Source organism: Micromys minutus, assembly GCF_963924665.1.
Source record: "Micromys minutus genome assembly, chromosome: 24".
Lineage (NCBI taxonomy): Eukaryota > Metazoa > Chordata > Mammalia > Rodentia > Muridae > Micromys > Micromys minutus.
The window spans coordinates 44258401-44273182 of NC_137959.1; the positions used below are offsets into that span (position 1 = coordinate 44258401).

Here is a 14782-nt window from a genome sequence, read left to right on the forward strand (position 1 = left end):
CTCAACTCTCAGCGAGAGCTCCTGTTCTTAGGTGGCCGTGTCACCATCAGGCAGGGGCTACGTGAGAGACCCTGGAATTTCTAGACCCAATGTGACATGGCTGAGTTCTTCAAAATACTAGGAGGTGCCCCTCTGCAGGGCCCACTCCCTTCAGTAGCAGTGAGGGCTTGGGAAAGTTGCCTTGGTTCCTCGCCCATCATCAGAGGTGACATAAGCGATTCTGACTGACGATGTCACATTGAGCAGTGCAGAGCTGGTGGTAAACACTATCAAGCGAGGCCTTCCCAAGGGCTGCCTGTGGCAGTGAGGACCAGAGAAGAGGAGGAGACCCTCCTCCAGGTGGGTAGGCTAAAGAGGAGCCTGTGTATGACAGAGGATAAAGTCCGATACTGTGGCTCTGTCACCTCTCCACGCACCCCCCCCCCAGACCCCCCACAACCAAGTTTACTTTGTTCTCTGGGCTTTCATGGTTGCTACCAAGCATGAGGGGTATGCTGCCCACTGCTGGTGGATATTGGAACTGCATCTACCCTGAAGATCTGGAATAGGCCTGCCCTGTATTAGTGGGGGCCTTTCATTCTCTGCAGGTAGCTCCTGGGACTTCTCTGCAGAGGCAAGCTGCCTTCTCTGATATTCAGACACCTCTCCCTTTCCCATTTTCTCCCTCCACTTTTCTCTATACCACCCTAGCATTTCTGGCTCCGTTGGTCAGGGCTCCTGCTGTCCCGTCCACTCAGCCTCTTTTCTGAGACAGGGTCTTCTGTGACAGCCACACAAGTGATGGCTGCTCCTGGACTCAGCCACCACAGGAAGCTACAAAGGCCATCATGGGATCCCTCCCCGCAGGAGACCCAGCCACCACGAACCTGCAGCTCACTGGTGTCCTTTCCTTGCAGGCTCTACACAGGACCATGAGTATCCGCTTCCGTGAGCCCGGCCAGGGGTTGAGGATGGCCACCCAGCCCATTACCGGGGCTCCTTCTCCAACCACTACATCTTCCTAGCACCCGGGACGGTGGGGCCATGCCAGGAGAGCGGCCCCCAACTTTACCCAGAGACTTACAGCCCTGCCAAATTACCAGGAGTCTAGGGTGCCCCTCTCAGCACACCCCCAAGGACCTCGGCTCTGCCAGAAGGACAAACCAGGGCATGAGAGATGAAGGCAACAAGGCCCGAGGTTCTCCAGAAGCCCAGCTGAGTCAGGCCAAAGAGGTGGAGCAAGAGGACCTCCTCCTGAGAGTTCAAGCCCCAGCGGGACGGAGCTGTACACATGCTTGCTCATGGCTGGCCAGCAGGATGGAGAGCAGTCACCCACAGCTCCACAGCCTAAGTACTTCAAGGATCAGAAGCATCCTGGATGAGCCACCGAAGGATCTGCATCATGAAGCCCCGCGGGTGTCAGATACCAAGGTTCCTCAAGGCCAAAAGACCAGAGCCCGCCACAGGCCTGGCATCCCAAGGGCCGAGGCCCTACCCTCCCCAGAAGACAATAGCTCCCAAAGGTGCTTTCAGGAGGCCCCTTCCAGCTTTACCTCCACCAACTGTACCTCACCAAGTGCCACCCCTGGGCCTGTACCCCGGAGGGCCCCCCAGAGCAGTGGCACCAGCCCCCATGGGCATGCTTCTGCCACTGACCTCCAGGCCATTGGGACTAACCCCTGGCCTCCTGCTGCTGAAAACAGCTTCCCAGGTGCTAATTTTGGGGTCCCCTCTGCAGAGCCCAAGCCCTTCCCTGAAGGCAGCAGGCCTAGCAGCCCCCAGGGGGTCTCTGTCCCCTACCCCTTCCCTGTAGAACACGTCCAGCATGAGCGGGCATCTGAGACAGTGTTGTTCCCCTTCCACCAGCCCCTGGTAGGATGGTCTGGGGAGACCCTGGGTGCAAACCCTACCTACCCATCCCTGCCTTGCAACCCAGGCCAGTCAGGGGGAGCCAACGCTCCCAGCGATCTTGGAGGTGCCCTCTCTCCACCTGGTGCTGCTCGCTTGGTCCCAAGCCCCTTCCACGATGGTTTGCACAAGAACCTAACCAGGGGCCTTCCTGAAGGGCCCCCTCCCACTCATGATGGACTAGGGAGCCCCAGAGGCCTCCCAAATCCTCCGCCCCAGAAGCACTTTCCAGGACAGGGGTATGGAGCTAATGGGGTGGGCACCAGCCCAGCATCTCTGGACGCAGAGCTGTCCAGCCCTGGGCCTCCGCCCACCCATCTGCCGCAGCTGTGGGATTCAACAGCAGCTCCTTACCCCGCGTCTGCCCTGGGCCCCGCAGCTGCTGCCAGGACTGCTTTCTTCGAAGGCCAGCAGCTCTGTCTTCCCCACAGTCCCCCCCTGCCCTGGTCCCCGGTGCTTACAACCCCTGGGCCGAATTCCCACCAAATGGGGGTACTGAGCCGACTGACATTCCCCAGGGGGTCTTCTGAATGGCAGGGGGACAGCCCGGGGACCCTGGGTACTTTGAATACAAACCCCAGGCCTGGGGAGACAATGTCAGCTCTCAGGAGCAGTGCAAGCCAGCCAAGCAGTTCCCCAGGGCTGCTAGCCTATGGTGGGTTGAAGGACCCTGGGACACAGCCTCTGTTCTTTGGGGGAACCCAGCCCCAAATGTCACCCCAAGGGGCCCTAAGCCTGCCCCCACCTAGGGTGGTGGGAGCCTCGCCCAGGGAGTCCCCTCTTCCCTCACCTGCCACCAACACAGCCAGCAGCAGTACCTGCTCATCACTGTCACCACCCTCCCGCAGCCCAGCCAACCCCAGCTCTGAGGACAGCCAGCAGCCTGGACCTCTCAGGTCCTCAGCCTTCTTCCTGCCCCCTACCCATCCCCAGGAGACCAGCAGCCCCTTCCACTCCCCAGAGCCCACATACACCCTCCCCACAGGATATCCGCCCGAGTCAGCCAAAGCCTTCACTCTCCGCACAGAGGGGCCAGGAGCTGAGGATGCCTTCAAGGGCCTGGAGGGGCCCTCATTCTCCCACAAGAGCCCCTCACTGGGCAGAGACGGGCTGAAGGGTTTCCCTCCAGAGCCTCCGCCGCCTTACTCTGCTCAGCACTTCTCCCTGAGCAGCGCCAGCCTGGACCAGCTGGATGTCCTGCTGACCTGCAGACAGTGTGACCGAAACTATAGCAGCCTCGCAGCCTTCCTGGAGCACAGGCCGTTCTGCAGCCTGCTGCTCACCAAGACCAAGACCAAGGATGGCTCTCTGCAGCCCCCAGGGCTCCCCACACCCACCACTGCCACCTCGAAGGCACCTGCAGAGGCACACACAGCCTTGCTTGAACACAACCCGGCTGTCCCCTTCCTGCTAACCAGAGATGACCAGGGGGACAGCAAAGATGACTCCCTGAGGACCAACTTCCTTCCTGGCTTGGCTGTCACCTCCTTCCCACTCCCCACCTCAGACCTTGACATGGAAGATGATGCCAAGTTGGACAGGCTCATCACCGAGGCTCTCAACGGCATGGAGTACCACTCGGACAACCCTGAGATAGATAGCAGCTTCATTGATGTCTTTGCGGATGAGGAGCCTTCAGGCTCCAAGGGGCCCAGCACTGGGCATCCCCTCAACACCCAGGTGGGAGCAACGTCCAAGAATGGTACCCAGCCCCAGCTCTCATCCAGAGCTGCTGTACCAGAACCCCAAACCCCCTGCACTAGAGGCAGGAGCTGCTCAGCCCGGAACAGGCCCAAAACCCGCTCCCTGGGCCTTGTATCTGCAGCGGCAGATGCGACCACCCTGGTCAGGCAGCAGAGGAGAGGGAAGCAATTCAAGTTGTTTCGAAAAGAGCCAGCTGTGACCAAGGGCACTAACAATCAGGCCAAAGCCATCTGCCTGAGGCCAAGGAAAAAGGGCCGCAGCGCCGAGCGGCCCCGGCCCCAGGATCAGAAACGACAGGCTCGAAAAGGCCATGCTCATGCAGGTCACAGAGCCACCTCCAAGGAGAGTAGGAGCTCCAAGCACTTGCAACTGCCCCCTGGGAAGGACTCCAGGAAAAGGAGGGGGCGGGGCGGCTCCTGGAGCAAGGAATTCATCCATAAGATAGTCCGGCAGAAAAACAGATGCCACCGGCAGCAGGCACCATGTAACCAGGTGTCCCATGTCCCCCCACTGCCTGCGAGACCACCTAGCACCCAGGAGGGCAGGCTCACAGGGCAAGGCTGTGCCTCTGAGTCTGAGGAAGAAGGTGGTGTGCAGCAGCAGGATTTGGGGGGTCCTACGCAAGGCTGTTCCCCCAACAGCCGCCAACGGCGGCGCCAGGGTAAGAAGAGGAAGAAAGAAGATTTGACCCAGAACCCAAGAAAGGTCATGAGGCAGGAGGATGGCGAGAACAGGGGTTTCCCCACGCCAAGGATGCAGAGCTTGGATGCTGGAGAAATTCCTGTGGAGAGAGGACCTGGACATTGTGGCCATCTCATCGTAACCCCAAAACAGTCTCCACAGGTCCTCACCACCACTGAGACCCAAGAGGAAAACCATGCAGCCCCGGACTTCCCGAAGGAGGGCAAGGAGCCTGAAGGTGCTGCTGTGTTACAACCTGATACCACGGAACTCAGAGAGCGGTCCTGTTCCCCAGCTAACTGTGATGGGGAAACCCTCAGTTCTGCTGTCCCCGTGCCAGCACAGGTTGGCAGTCCTAGGCCATCAGAGAGCCACCCTGAAACACTATTGGGAAAGAGCATGCCAGTGCCAGATACAGGCTGTCTGCTGGGCGCGTCTGGATGTATGAAGCCCCCCAGTTTGCAGACCAGAGAGGACTCTGCATCCCAGCCCGGAAGGTGCCTGGTACCCATCGATAAGGTGGCAGATGCTTTCTATGCCGAATCCAGCATCCCGGTTTTCAAGAACTCTAGTGCTGGTTGTGACCCTGACCACTGTGACAGGCACTGTACAGAGTGTCCAGCTGCCAAAAGAGGACCCCCACCTACCAACAACGCCTCCTGTGAATTGTTCCTTGGCTCCAAGGACCTAGCTAACTGTTTCCCTGGCGGTTTGTACGCCAAGCCTTTAGCCATGGACCCATTGCCTGCTCGCAGCTGCTTCCTTAGCCAGGACAGTATGGACACCCTTGAGTCAACACCACCCAAGAGTCCACCCTACCCAGTTGAGACAGACCCAGGCAAGGTGCATTCGCCACTGACCTTGGAGTCCACATCCCTGTTTGCGGGGCTGCCTGAAGACGGATTCGACGCACCGCTCTATGACAGCTTGTCAGCAAACAGGGTCACCAACGCACCCCCGGCAGGTCCTGACCCTCTCCCTAAGAAACCTCTGGCAGATCCTCTGTACCCTCCATTCTTACTGCTGGAGGAAGTTTCTCCGGTGCTACCTGGCTCCTTTCCTGGCCTCTCCAAGGGAAAGTCATTCAGCAAGAAGTGTCCCTTGGAACAAACAGTGCCTCCCAGCCCTCCCACTGTACCTGAAAAGGGAAGCGAAGGTTGCCTTACACTTGGGAGCAGTCTGTGTGAGGATGAGCTGGAGATCAAAAGATTGGTGAGTGAATTAGAAAGCCAGCTGCAGGGGAGAGGAAGCACACAGGGGGCCCTGAGAGAGCCTGAGGAAGCTACACGTGAAGGCAAGGTGGACACAAGCCCAAAGCAGGCCTCCCTTCTGCCCACAAATCAGGCCATCTCACCCGAGAGGGAGCCAGCAGGCAACCTTACAGGTCTTGAGGGATCAAATTTACAGCAGGGAGGGGCCCTTAGGTACCCCCAGAAACAATGGTCCTACCCAGCCTCCTACGACTCAGAAAAAACAGCACCTCCCCCTGGAACCCAGGAGGACCCAGGTTCCGGGGCTCCCCTCAGCCCTGAAGGATTCACACTCAGTTTTCAGAGAGCACAGGAGGCCATCATCCCTGATGCAGACAGTCGGGTCACCCTAAGTGACCACCTGCCCGTCTCCAAAAAGCAACAGGCACCCTTGCTACATGCCGAGAGTTTAGCCAGGTACAGCCCGAAGAATGGGCTTTTGTTTTCTAAAAATAACGAAGCTTCTGGGACACAGAACAAGAATGCTCAACCACTGCTTCCTGGTAAACATGCAAGAGGACATTCTCTGGACCCCTGCGAGGCCCAGGAGCCCTGCCCAAGTCCCCCTGCACTGGAAGGATTCAACAGCCCCAATGTTCACCTAGCCCTAGAACCCACCTTGATGCTTAAGGGTGATAAGGATGTCACCTCCCTTCCAAGTAACAGTCTCAGCCATGATTCTAAGGGACACCTTGAGAACCAAGCAGGGAGTCCTATAGGAGCTATGCTTAACAAGCCTATTGTAAAGGATCTTGGCTTTAAGGGTGAGTCTATACCTGCAGGAACCTCTCCACTATCCACCCTTCAAAGTGGTGGTGGGGTTTGGTCTCAACCCACGCCAGATCCTCCCTGGGAGCTCAGCGCCTGCACCGGACAGAGGCTCCAGGAACCAGCCTGCCGTTCCTTTCCTCTGCTTCAGGTCCTGGACGATACCCAGGGCCTTCAGTCTGGAGACCCCTCAGTGACAGGAGGGGCCAGTATGAAAGACGGTTCCACAAGGGCTGTAAAAATGTCAGTTCTTCCTGCAAATAACCAAAAACAGCTGAGGTCCAAGGCAGATGGACATCTGGGCTCACCAGGTCAACCTGAAAAGACCAAGGGCCAAAGTCAAGCCAACAGACTCCGGCCAAAAAGCTGGAAGAGCCCGGAGAACCCAGACGCACTCAACAAGGTTGGTGCCCATTTGGAAGCTAGGCCAGCCAGGGGCAGAAGGCCACGCCAGGGAAACAGAGCAGCCCGGGGCCTTAGGAGGCAAGCACTGTCCTCCACAAGCCCCACCTCCCCTGATGGCACATCCTTGATTCCAATCCAGAAAGTGCTCCCTCTCCAGAAGGAGCCTGCAGAGAGAAGCCTAGAAAAGGCAGCCAGCCCACAGCCGTTTAGCCAGGAGAATCCTGCTTCCACTAATAGAGGCCTGGCCACATGTGTCCTCTCCACTATCCCCCAAGCCACGCCTACGCCCAGTGCCCTGGAGCAGATTCCCCAGGAGGACCCCCAGGGCAGAGTCAAGCCTATTGGGCCACCAGCTCCTTCCTCCCACAGAGACCTACCCAGCCTCAATGATCAGCCAACCTGTCATGACCAAGCCACCAAAGATGCTGAGTCCCCAGCAACCCGTACATTATTGGTGACAAGCTATTATGACCCTGAAGAGGCTTTATCCCACCACACTCTGCTGGGGACCAGCAGTCCCAAGGACCCTCCCTTGGGGCCACTTGGCTCCGTTGGTTTCTCAGTCCCTGTATTACTTGAGAGGAACAGCCTGAAAGGCATCACGGGAGGAACATTGGAAGATTCTGGAAAAGAGGAGCTGAAGATATCTCCTGCCCATTCCAATGCTTCTCCCCCAGGGGATCTCAGCTCCCCCAAAATGATCATTGAAGCTACCCCTCTGACCAGCATTCCCCCCAAAGATGACCTAGATTCATGTGAGACACTTGAGATGCAAGACCCCCACTGCATGGGGGTGCCAACCCTCAGCAACCCAGAAAGGACATACTCCAAGGACCCTTCCTCAGGCCCCCAGAGCAGCACACCTTGCCCTGGCCACAGGGAGGGCCACAGCATTATAGCTGTGCCCACAGACCTTGCCACACTGGAGACTATAGGACCAGACTCTCAAATCTGCCAAGATGAGGCAGGAGCCAGCAGCAAGGAACAGGACAGCCCAGGAACACCTGGGACAAGACACTGTGATGTGACAAAGGTAGCCAGAGCCAGTGCCCAAGGCATGCCCACAGGGCTCCACTTGGCCCTGGAAACTCCTCTGAGCGGCACAGCCAGTGACTTCAGGTCTGACTGTCCTCAGTACCATATCAGTATCTCCCATCATCCTCCCCAGGAGGACTCCTCCGATCCCCAAGATCATAAACGGAGGCCCCGTGGCTTGAACAAAAAGCCAGAGCCCACCGAGAAGACCCCAGCAGAGCTACTCGTGACCTGCCAGCTCTGCTCAGCCTCCTTCCGCTCCAAAGCAGGCTTAAGCCGGCACAAAGCCAGAAAGCACCGGCCTAGGGAATCTAGATCCCTTCTGAGCCCCATGGTTATGCCAGCTTGCCAACCTCCAGAGCCCATGACCGAAGTATGCCAGACTCCTAGGAAGAAAAGCCGCAAGGTGTCTGGGAAGGGAAGAGCGAGTCACCCAGCCCTGGGCACTGGTCACTCTTCTGGACCACCTCCCTCCCAGGTCTCTACAATGCTGGAGGACACTGTGGGTCCTGAGATACTGAAGGTGACTAGTGAGAAGTCTGAGGGAGCTGGGACACTAGATAGTCCCCTCAACCAGCACCCACCCACCTCGGGCATGACTGAGCAAGGAGAGAGTGCAAAAGTTCCTGCCTCAAAACCAAGGAGACCAGGCAGGTGGCGAGCAGACCAGCTCCATCCCAACCAGACAGAAGTGAGGGGCCTGAGGCAAGGTGGGGAGCCTGCCAGTTCCCCCCGACACCCAGGGAGGAAACCAAACCGGAAGGGGGGAAAGCTGAGAGGGAGGAGGCAGAAGTATGGCCCCAGAGACGCTACCCATGTGACTTCAGACGGGTGCCTCTCAGACCCATCAACCGCCTGTGGCCATCCTATCATTCCCCTGAGCCTCTCACCTGAGGGAGAATGCAGGACAGCTGTCAGGCCTCCACCTCCATCCTCCACAGTACGGCCCAGAGCCCTGGAGGATGCTGAAGACATTGGCCCAGGGGCCCTGTGTACAGCACAGAGGGCCCCCCAAGAGCAGAGAGTCTGCCAAGGGACAATAGAGAAAGATCATCCAGTGGAGCAGAAGGCAACTTGGACACAGTGGTTCTGGAGACCAGAAGAGGCCAAGGCACTGAACATTAGTGGAGAACCCTCACAGGCTACTGAGAGCCAGCCTTCAGAGGACGGCACAGGAGTCAAAGGCAATTCTGACGAGGACACCGGGAAAGGAACACCTGACTTACCTGACAGGACACACAGTCTTGAAGTACACAGCACCTGCCCTGAGGGACCTATCAAAGACCCAGAAACCCAGAGTGGAGTTCTGGGGTCCGAGGGCGCCACTCCTGACGCCCCCAGCCCCGATCAAAGGGAACCTCCAGACTTGTCTGATGATGAGGCATCCTTTTCTCAGCTATTCCCCCTGGATGGCCGCCTCACTCAGAAGAACTTGCGGGTCTATGGGAAGCGCTGTAAAAGGTCAAAGTGCTCATCACCGAAGGAGCCCAGCACTGAGGTGATGAACAGCATCTCACTCAGCTCCACACGCCTGCCCACGGATCTCAGCGACTCGGGCTCTCTATGCCTGTCCCGAGAGGAAGAGGACCTGTGGGATGATGAAGTCATGAGTCTGCCTGAGTCCCTCCTCCTCGACGGGCTCCTAAGCAATAAGACACCTGGTCTTGACCCATGGACTCCCAGCCTCAGCCTGTGGGCCCTAGAATCCAACAGGGAAGCCAGCTGCATGAAGGAGGAGCCCTCCTGCTTCTCGGAGAACCAAGATGAATGGTCAGAGCCCATCCCCCAGCTGCACATGGTCCCAGCAGCCTGGCGAGACCTGGAACCGTGTAGCCCAGCCTGTGAGACAGTCTCTTCTATTGGAGGAGACATGAGCCCCGAACCCCCCAACCTGGAAAGGGAACATGACAGCAGGCCTCCCGGAAATGCCAGCCTGCCCCCACTTTACATGAAAGACTTTGAGATTTTCAGCACCCAGCTGGAGATACAAGACCTGTGCTTCCTAGGACCCTGTGATGACATTGCTGGCCTCTCTAACCCCGGTGCCCTAGACTTCCAGGCCACAGCAAGTTCACAGGGCCCTCCAAACAAAAGAACCGAGGGAGCTTCCAGGGCCAGACGAGCCAAAGGCAGAGACCTGCGGGTGAAAGGCAGGAGGGCCTCCTACAAGTGCAGGGTGTGCTTCCAGCGTTTCCATAGCCTGGGCGAACTGGATCTCCATAAGCTGTCGCACAGCCCCTCGCCGCCCCCCACTTGCTACATGTGCGTGGAGCGCAGATTCAGCTCCCGGGAGCTTCTGCGGGAGCACCTATGGGAGAAGCACGTGCAGGGCAAAGCAGGGCCATGGACCTGTGGCATGTGCCTGAAAGAGGTGGCTGATGTCTGGATGTACAACCAGCACCTTCGGGAGCATGCAGCCCGCTTTGCACGAAACGGACAGGCCCGGCGAGCCTTGGGAGACCTGCCCGGGTGCTTGGAAGAAGAGAACACCCTCACGCACTTCCTGAACACCATTGTGGAGCAAGCATCCAAACCCCAGAGGACCAAGCGCTCAATTGGCAAGGCCAGTGGGGAGCCATCGGAGCAGGAAGGAGAAGCTGGAAAGAAAATCCCAAGAAAGATGAAACGCAAGGCTCGCGCCTCAGTCACCCCCAGCCAAGACAGTGCTGAAGGAGGCAGCCCATCCGTTCTGACCAGCAGTTCTGCCACCTGCTCTGAGTCTGCCAAGACGCCCCCAACTCCGTCCCTAGACCCTTGGTCCCACGGTGAGTCCCCACTCCAAGCTGTACCAGTGCACGAGGACTGCAAGGACACCTCCCGTGACTGCCACCACTGTGGGAAGCAGTTCCCCAAGCCCTTCAAACTGCAGCGCCACCTGGCGGTGCACAGTCCACAGCGCGTCTACCTGTGTCCCCAGTGCCCACAGGTCTACTCTGAGCACTGGGAGCTGAGGGCGCACCTGGGCCTGACCCACAGGGTGACAGAGGAGAAGGAGATACCACACATGCCTCTCTACACCTGTGAGCTCTGCGCTAATGTCATGCATGTCATCAGGAGGTCCTTTGTCTGCAGCTCCTGCAACTACACCTTTGCAAAGAAGGAACAATTTGACAGACACATGGACAAGCACCTGAGGAGCGGCCAGCAGCCCTTCACACTCCGAAGTGTTAAGCGGCCAGGAGTTCCTAGGAGGAAGACCCATGTCTCCCAGGATGTGCTACCCAGCAAGCAGCACAGATTGACGGCCCCCTCCAGCACCCCTGAGCTCAGCACTGACGGAATCCCATCCACAACCAGCCCTATGCCAAGTGAGGTGTTCCTTCCTGCACTGCCCCTGATCTGTTCGGAGACAGCTCCTAGCCTCATCCTGGACCAGCCCAGTTCTCAAGAGAGACCTATGGACCAGGAAGATTACTCACCCATGGGGATCAACCCACCAGTGAGTGGCCAGGACCTTCCACCCCCATCTCTGTCTCCTTTCTCAGCTGCCTCAGCTGAAGGTACAGGTGGCTGCAAGCTGGAAAGAACCCTGGAGAAACCAGAACATGAGGCTTCCTTGGGTAGCCTTGAGCCATGTAAATGGCAGACTCTGGTAGGAGGAAAGAGGGACCTTCACCTGTCCTCAGGAAAACACAGGAGCCCAGGAACCAGAGGCAAATGTGTCTCTGGATGCTCCCCAGGAGACCCCTCTCAGCTCCAGGAGAGGCTAGTGACCACACTCCACATGGCACCCGAGGGGACAATAGAGGGCCCCTCCCAGAAGGGCAGTACCACCAAACCAGGAGCCTGCTCAAGTACCTCCAAGCACAGACCAGCAGAGCCCACCAAGAAAGCATTAAAGGTACCTGCACCACCCAGAAAACCTGTAGGGATGGGGATCCCGGCTGGAGAGCTGGTCTTGAGTCCCAAGGACAGGGTAAAGCCCAACACTTCTAAAGGTAAACTGAGATCCAGCTCTCAGAGCAGTGGGGGGCTCCAGCCTAGTACTCAGACAGGGGGTGGCAGCCAGCCCCAGCCAGCCAGTGGGCAACTCCAGAGTGAAATGGCCTCCACCCCCACTGAGCCCAGCTGTCCTAGCTGGGCGAGCTCCACCCCTGACCAGCCCGCACCTCGAGCCCACACCAAGGGTGTTGCCAGGGGGCCTGGAGAAGCTGTTCAGGGGGTCCAAGTGCATTCAAGTCCCAGGGAGAAAAGAGAAAGCCATGAAAAACAAAGGAAGGGCCAGGCCCTGGGACTTGGCAGACAAGGAAGTGTGGAAAACACCAGGAAAGCCTCCTCAGCCCCCGACAAGTCATCCAGGGCCCCCCGGAAGCAAGCAACTCCCAGCCGAGTTCCTCCTGTCAAGTTGAGGCCCAGTGGCCAGAGCAGTAGGGCAAAGCCACAGCCATCAGCGCAGCAGAAAGGGGATCCAGGCCACACTTCAGAAAAGGGTTCTTTCCCCCAGGCAAGACCCCTGCCCAGGCCCTACAAAAGGGTCAGATCTGTCCATGGGGTTGAACCCATGGAGTCTCGAGACCGCCGGACTGCAGAGGCCCAGAGCGACCTCCTCAGCCAGTTGTTTGGGCAGAAACTGACCAGCTTCAAAATCCCTCTAAAGAAAGACAGTTCCCAATGACCCACAAGAGAGGATGCCTGGGCAGCCAGCTGGTGGGCTTCCGTGTGGCCTTCAGCGTTGGAGACAACTCACTCGGAGACCATTGTCGGTTTCTCTGCACCTGACTTCCCACAAATTCTTTGACAGATTCGAGACTGGGTGTGTGCTCCTGAGAACAGGGCTTTTTGCTGGAAGGCTCGGAAGGACCGGCCTCTACCGCCCTGAGATGGTGCACCTACTTCCCTAGTACCAAGTACTTGAAGAAAGCAGTTCACAACCCACCACAGCCAGGCCCTGTTGGCCAGGCGCCTCATGCCATAAAACTTGTATTTGAGGGTTTGCACAGGGTCCCCTATCTCCTAGCCGGGAAGCACATGAAGGCAGTCAGCCAGCCAGTGACAGCTGCCTTTGCTGCTGCCCTTGCTAAGATTCCAAAGTGTCCTTAGGCGTCATAGTAGAGGGACCATGCCGTCTACTTGGGCCATTTCTGAGCCACCTGGTCTTTGAGAGCATGGCAGGACCACCCTCCCCCACCCCCAACCACAAAGTCATGTTGGCCTTTGGCTGCACTGCTGGTGTCTCCAGCTCCTCCCCCACCCCGCCCCCAGGAACAGGGTTGCTATAGGGAATGCAGAGAAGGCCCTCCTTAGCCAGCGCCCAGTGGGTCTCTCGGCCCTGTGGGGCCTTCCTAGTGCCTTCCTTCCCTGTGGGGCTCCGTCTCTAGTCCCACCAAAGGCTCTGGTGCTACTCCCAAGCTGTAATGTGAATACAGACTCCCTGGTCTTCTTTAAACCATGGGATGATTAGGGTGGGGAGACCTAGCTGGAAAGGCTGCAGCCCAGGACTTGAGAGATCCTCACTCACCTGTCTCCCCAGTTGAGCTCCAGCCCAGGGTCCCAGCAGTGAAGGGACCCTCCAGGCTGGGCTGTGGGTCTGGCCTGCACTGGCACGAGCCTACCAACTGCACGCCTGTCTGATACAGCAAAGTGGGCAGGAGAGAGAAGCTTCCCATTTCTCCTGGGAGTCTTAGAGACTCCTGGCTTATTTTGTTGTATAGGTCTTTTTGTTTTTGTTTTTTTTTTTTGTTTTGTTTTGTTTTGTTTTGTTTTTAGCTTGGGTGCAATGTGAATGTCAAAAGGTTTTATTTTGACGTTTTTTTTTTTTTTGAAACGAGACCAAATCAGGCCCAAACTGCCTCCGTAAAAGGTGCTGGGGTCTTTCAGAATGCCTCCTTCAAATGGATTTAAAAGATGTGGGCGGGGAGGGGGCGTTCCCCCCCCCAAGGTCGTAAAAGCTACAGCGAATTTGTCTTTTCAAATATATTCCCACTATTTTCGCAGAAGCCTCGTGGCTGTGTGGCATCTGTCCTCAACCCTTGCTTCTCACCGGAGCCCTGATGTCCTGTTTGTCATTCCCCAGGGTCACTGTGTGTTGCGAGCCAAGCCGAAGTTGTGGGGACACTTGAAGCAGGATCCAAGGGGGATAGGAATCTTCTAAAATGGATTTAGGAAAACATGGAAATGAGTGAGGTGGTCTGAGCCTCGGACCGGGAAGGGGCAGGGGAGGGGCGAGAAAAGGGGAGGGGTAAGGGGAGGGCTTTCACCATATGGGGCCTGGGCCCTCACTTGTAGTACTGGGGTTGGGATGCTCAGGGGAGTGACTGTCTGTCTGGGCCTTAGAAAAAGGTTTGATAGGCCCCAAATGAAGACCCAGTGGACCAATAGCGTCCATCGCCCTGCTTTCTCTCAAAAGGAGTCAAAGAGTACCATGGTTAGCAGCAGCTCCAACACCTCACACTAGGCTTGAGTTACTGGTTATGTGTCACAGACTGGTGGGACTCTGCCCGCTCACACACCCTTAAGAGCTGACACTGGGGACAATTTCTTAGAGCCATCTGGGCTTGATAGGAGTAAGGTATGAACCCCTGTTCATACCTGCCTACTCCAACCAGAGGGCCTAACCCTAGCCTGACCACCAGGTGGCAGCATCTACTCAAACGGGGAGCCTTGACTTGCCACCTGTGCGCAGATGCAGCTCTGGGGTACCACAAACCGCTGCAGACAGAACTAGGGATCTCCAGACACAGTCGGGTACCCTGTCTGCTCACGTGGCCCACTCTGTTGAGTGTTCACACGTGTATAGGCGCTCTCTGAAAGCACACCTGCTCCGCCTCCAGCTCATATTCCAGGTCCCCATTGCCCACCTGGAAAATACTTTGATGTGTGTGATCTGGGATGTATCTGGCAGACAGGGGGCCTGGCTCTGAAGGAGCCATGAGTAAGTTGCCCTGCCAAGAAACAGTGAGTTACCTAGAAAAGTGACTGCAAAGAGTCCAGGCCCTGTGAATCATTTGGGGTCACAAACCTTTCCTTTGACCTTAGACAGGGCAACTCCGCCCCTGAGGCTCTGGGGTCCCTTCTGGCTGCCATTTCCTTCCAGGAGCTGCTTTAACTGGGGG

General features: G+C 57.4%; 1 protein-coding gene across 1 annotated transcript; it reads left to right on the forward strand.

The window, feature by feature from the left end:
• Positions 1 to 1023: 1023 nt before the first annotated feature.
• ZNF469 (zinc finger protein 469) lies at positions 1024 to 13436 on the forward strand (the record flags this gene model as incomplete). The annotated part of the gene is made up of 1 exon (XM_080937437.1): positions 1024 to 13436. One exon carries the CDS (start codon positions 1024 to 1026, stop codon positions 12343 to 12345), a length of 11322 nt encoding a protein of 3773 aa, XP_080793563.1. The 3' UTR covers positions 12346 to 13436.
• Positions 13437 to 14782: the final 1346 nt, after the last annotated feature.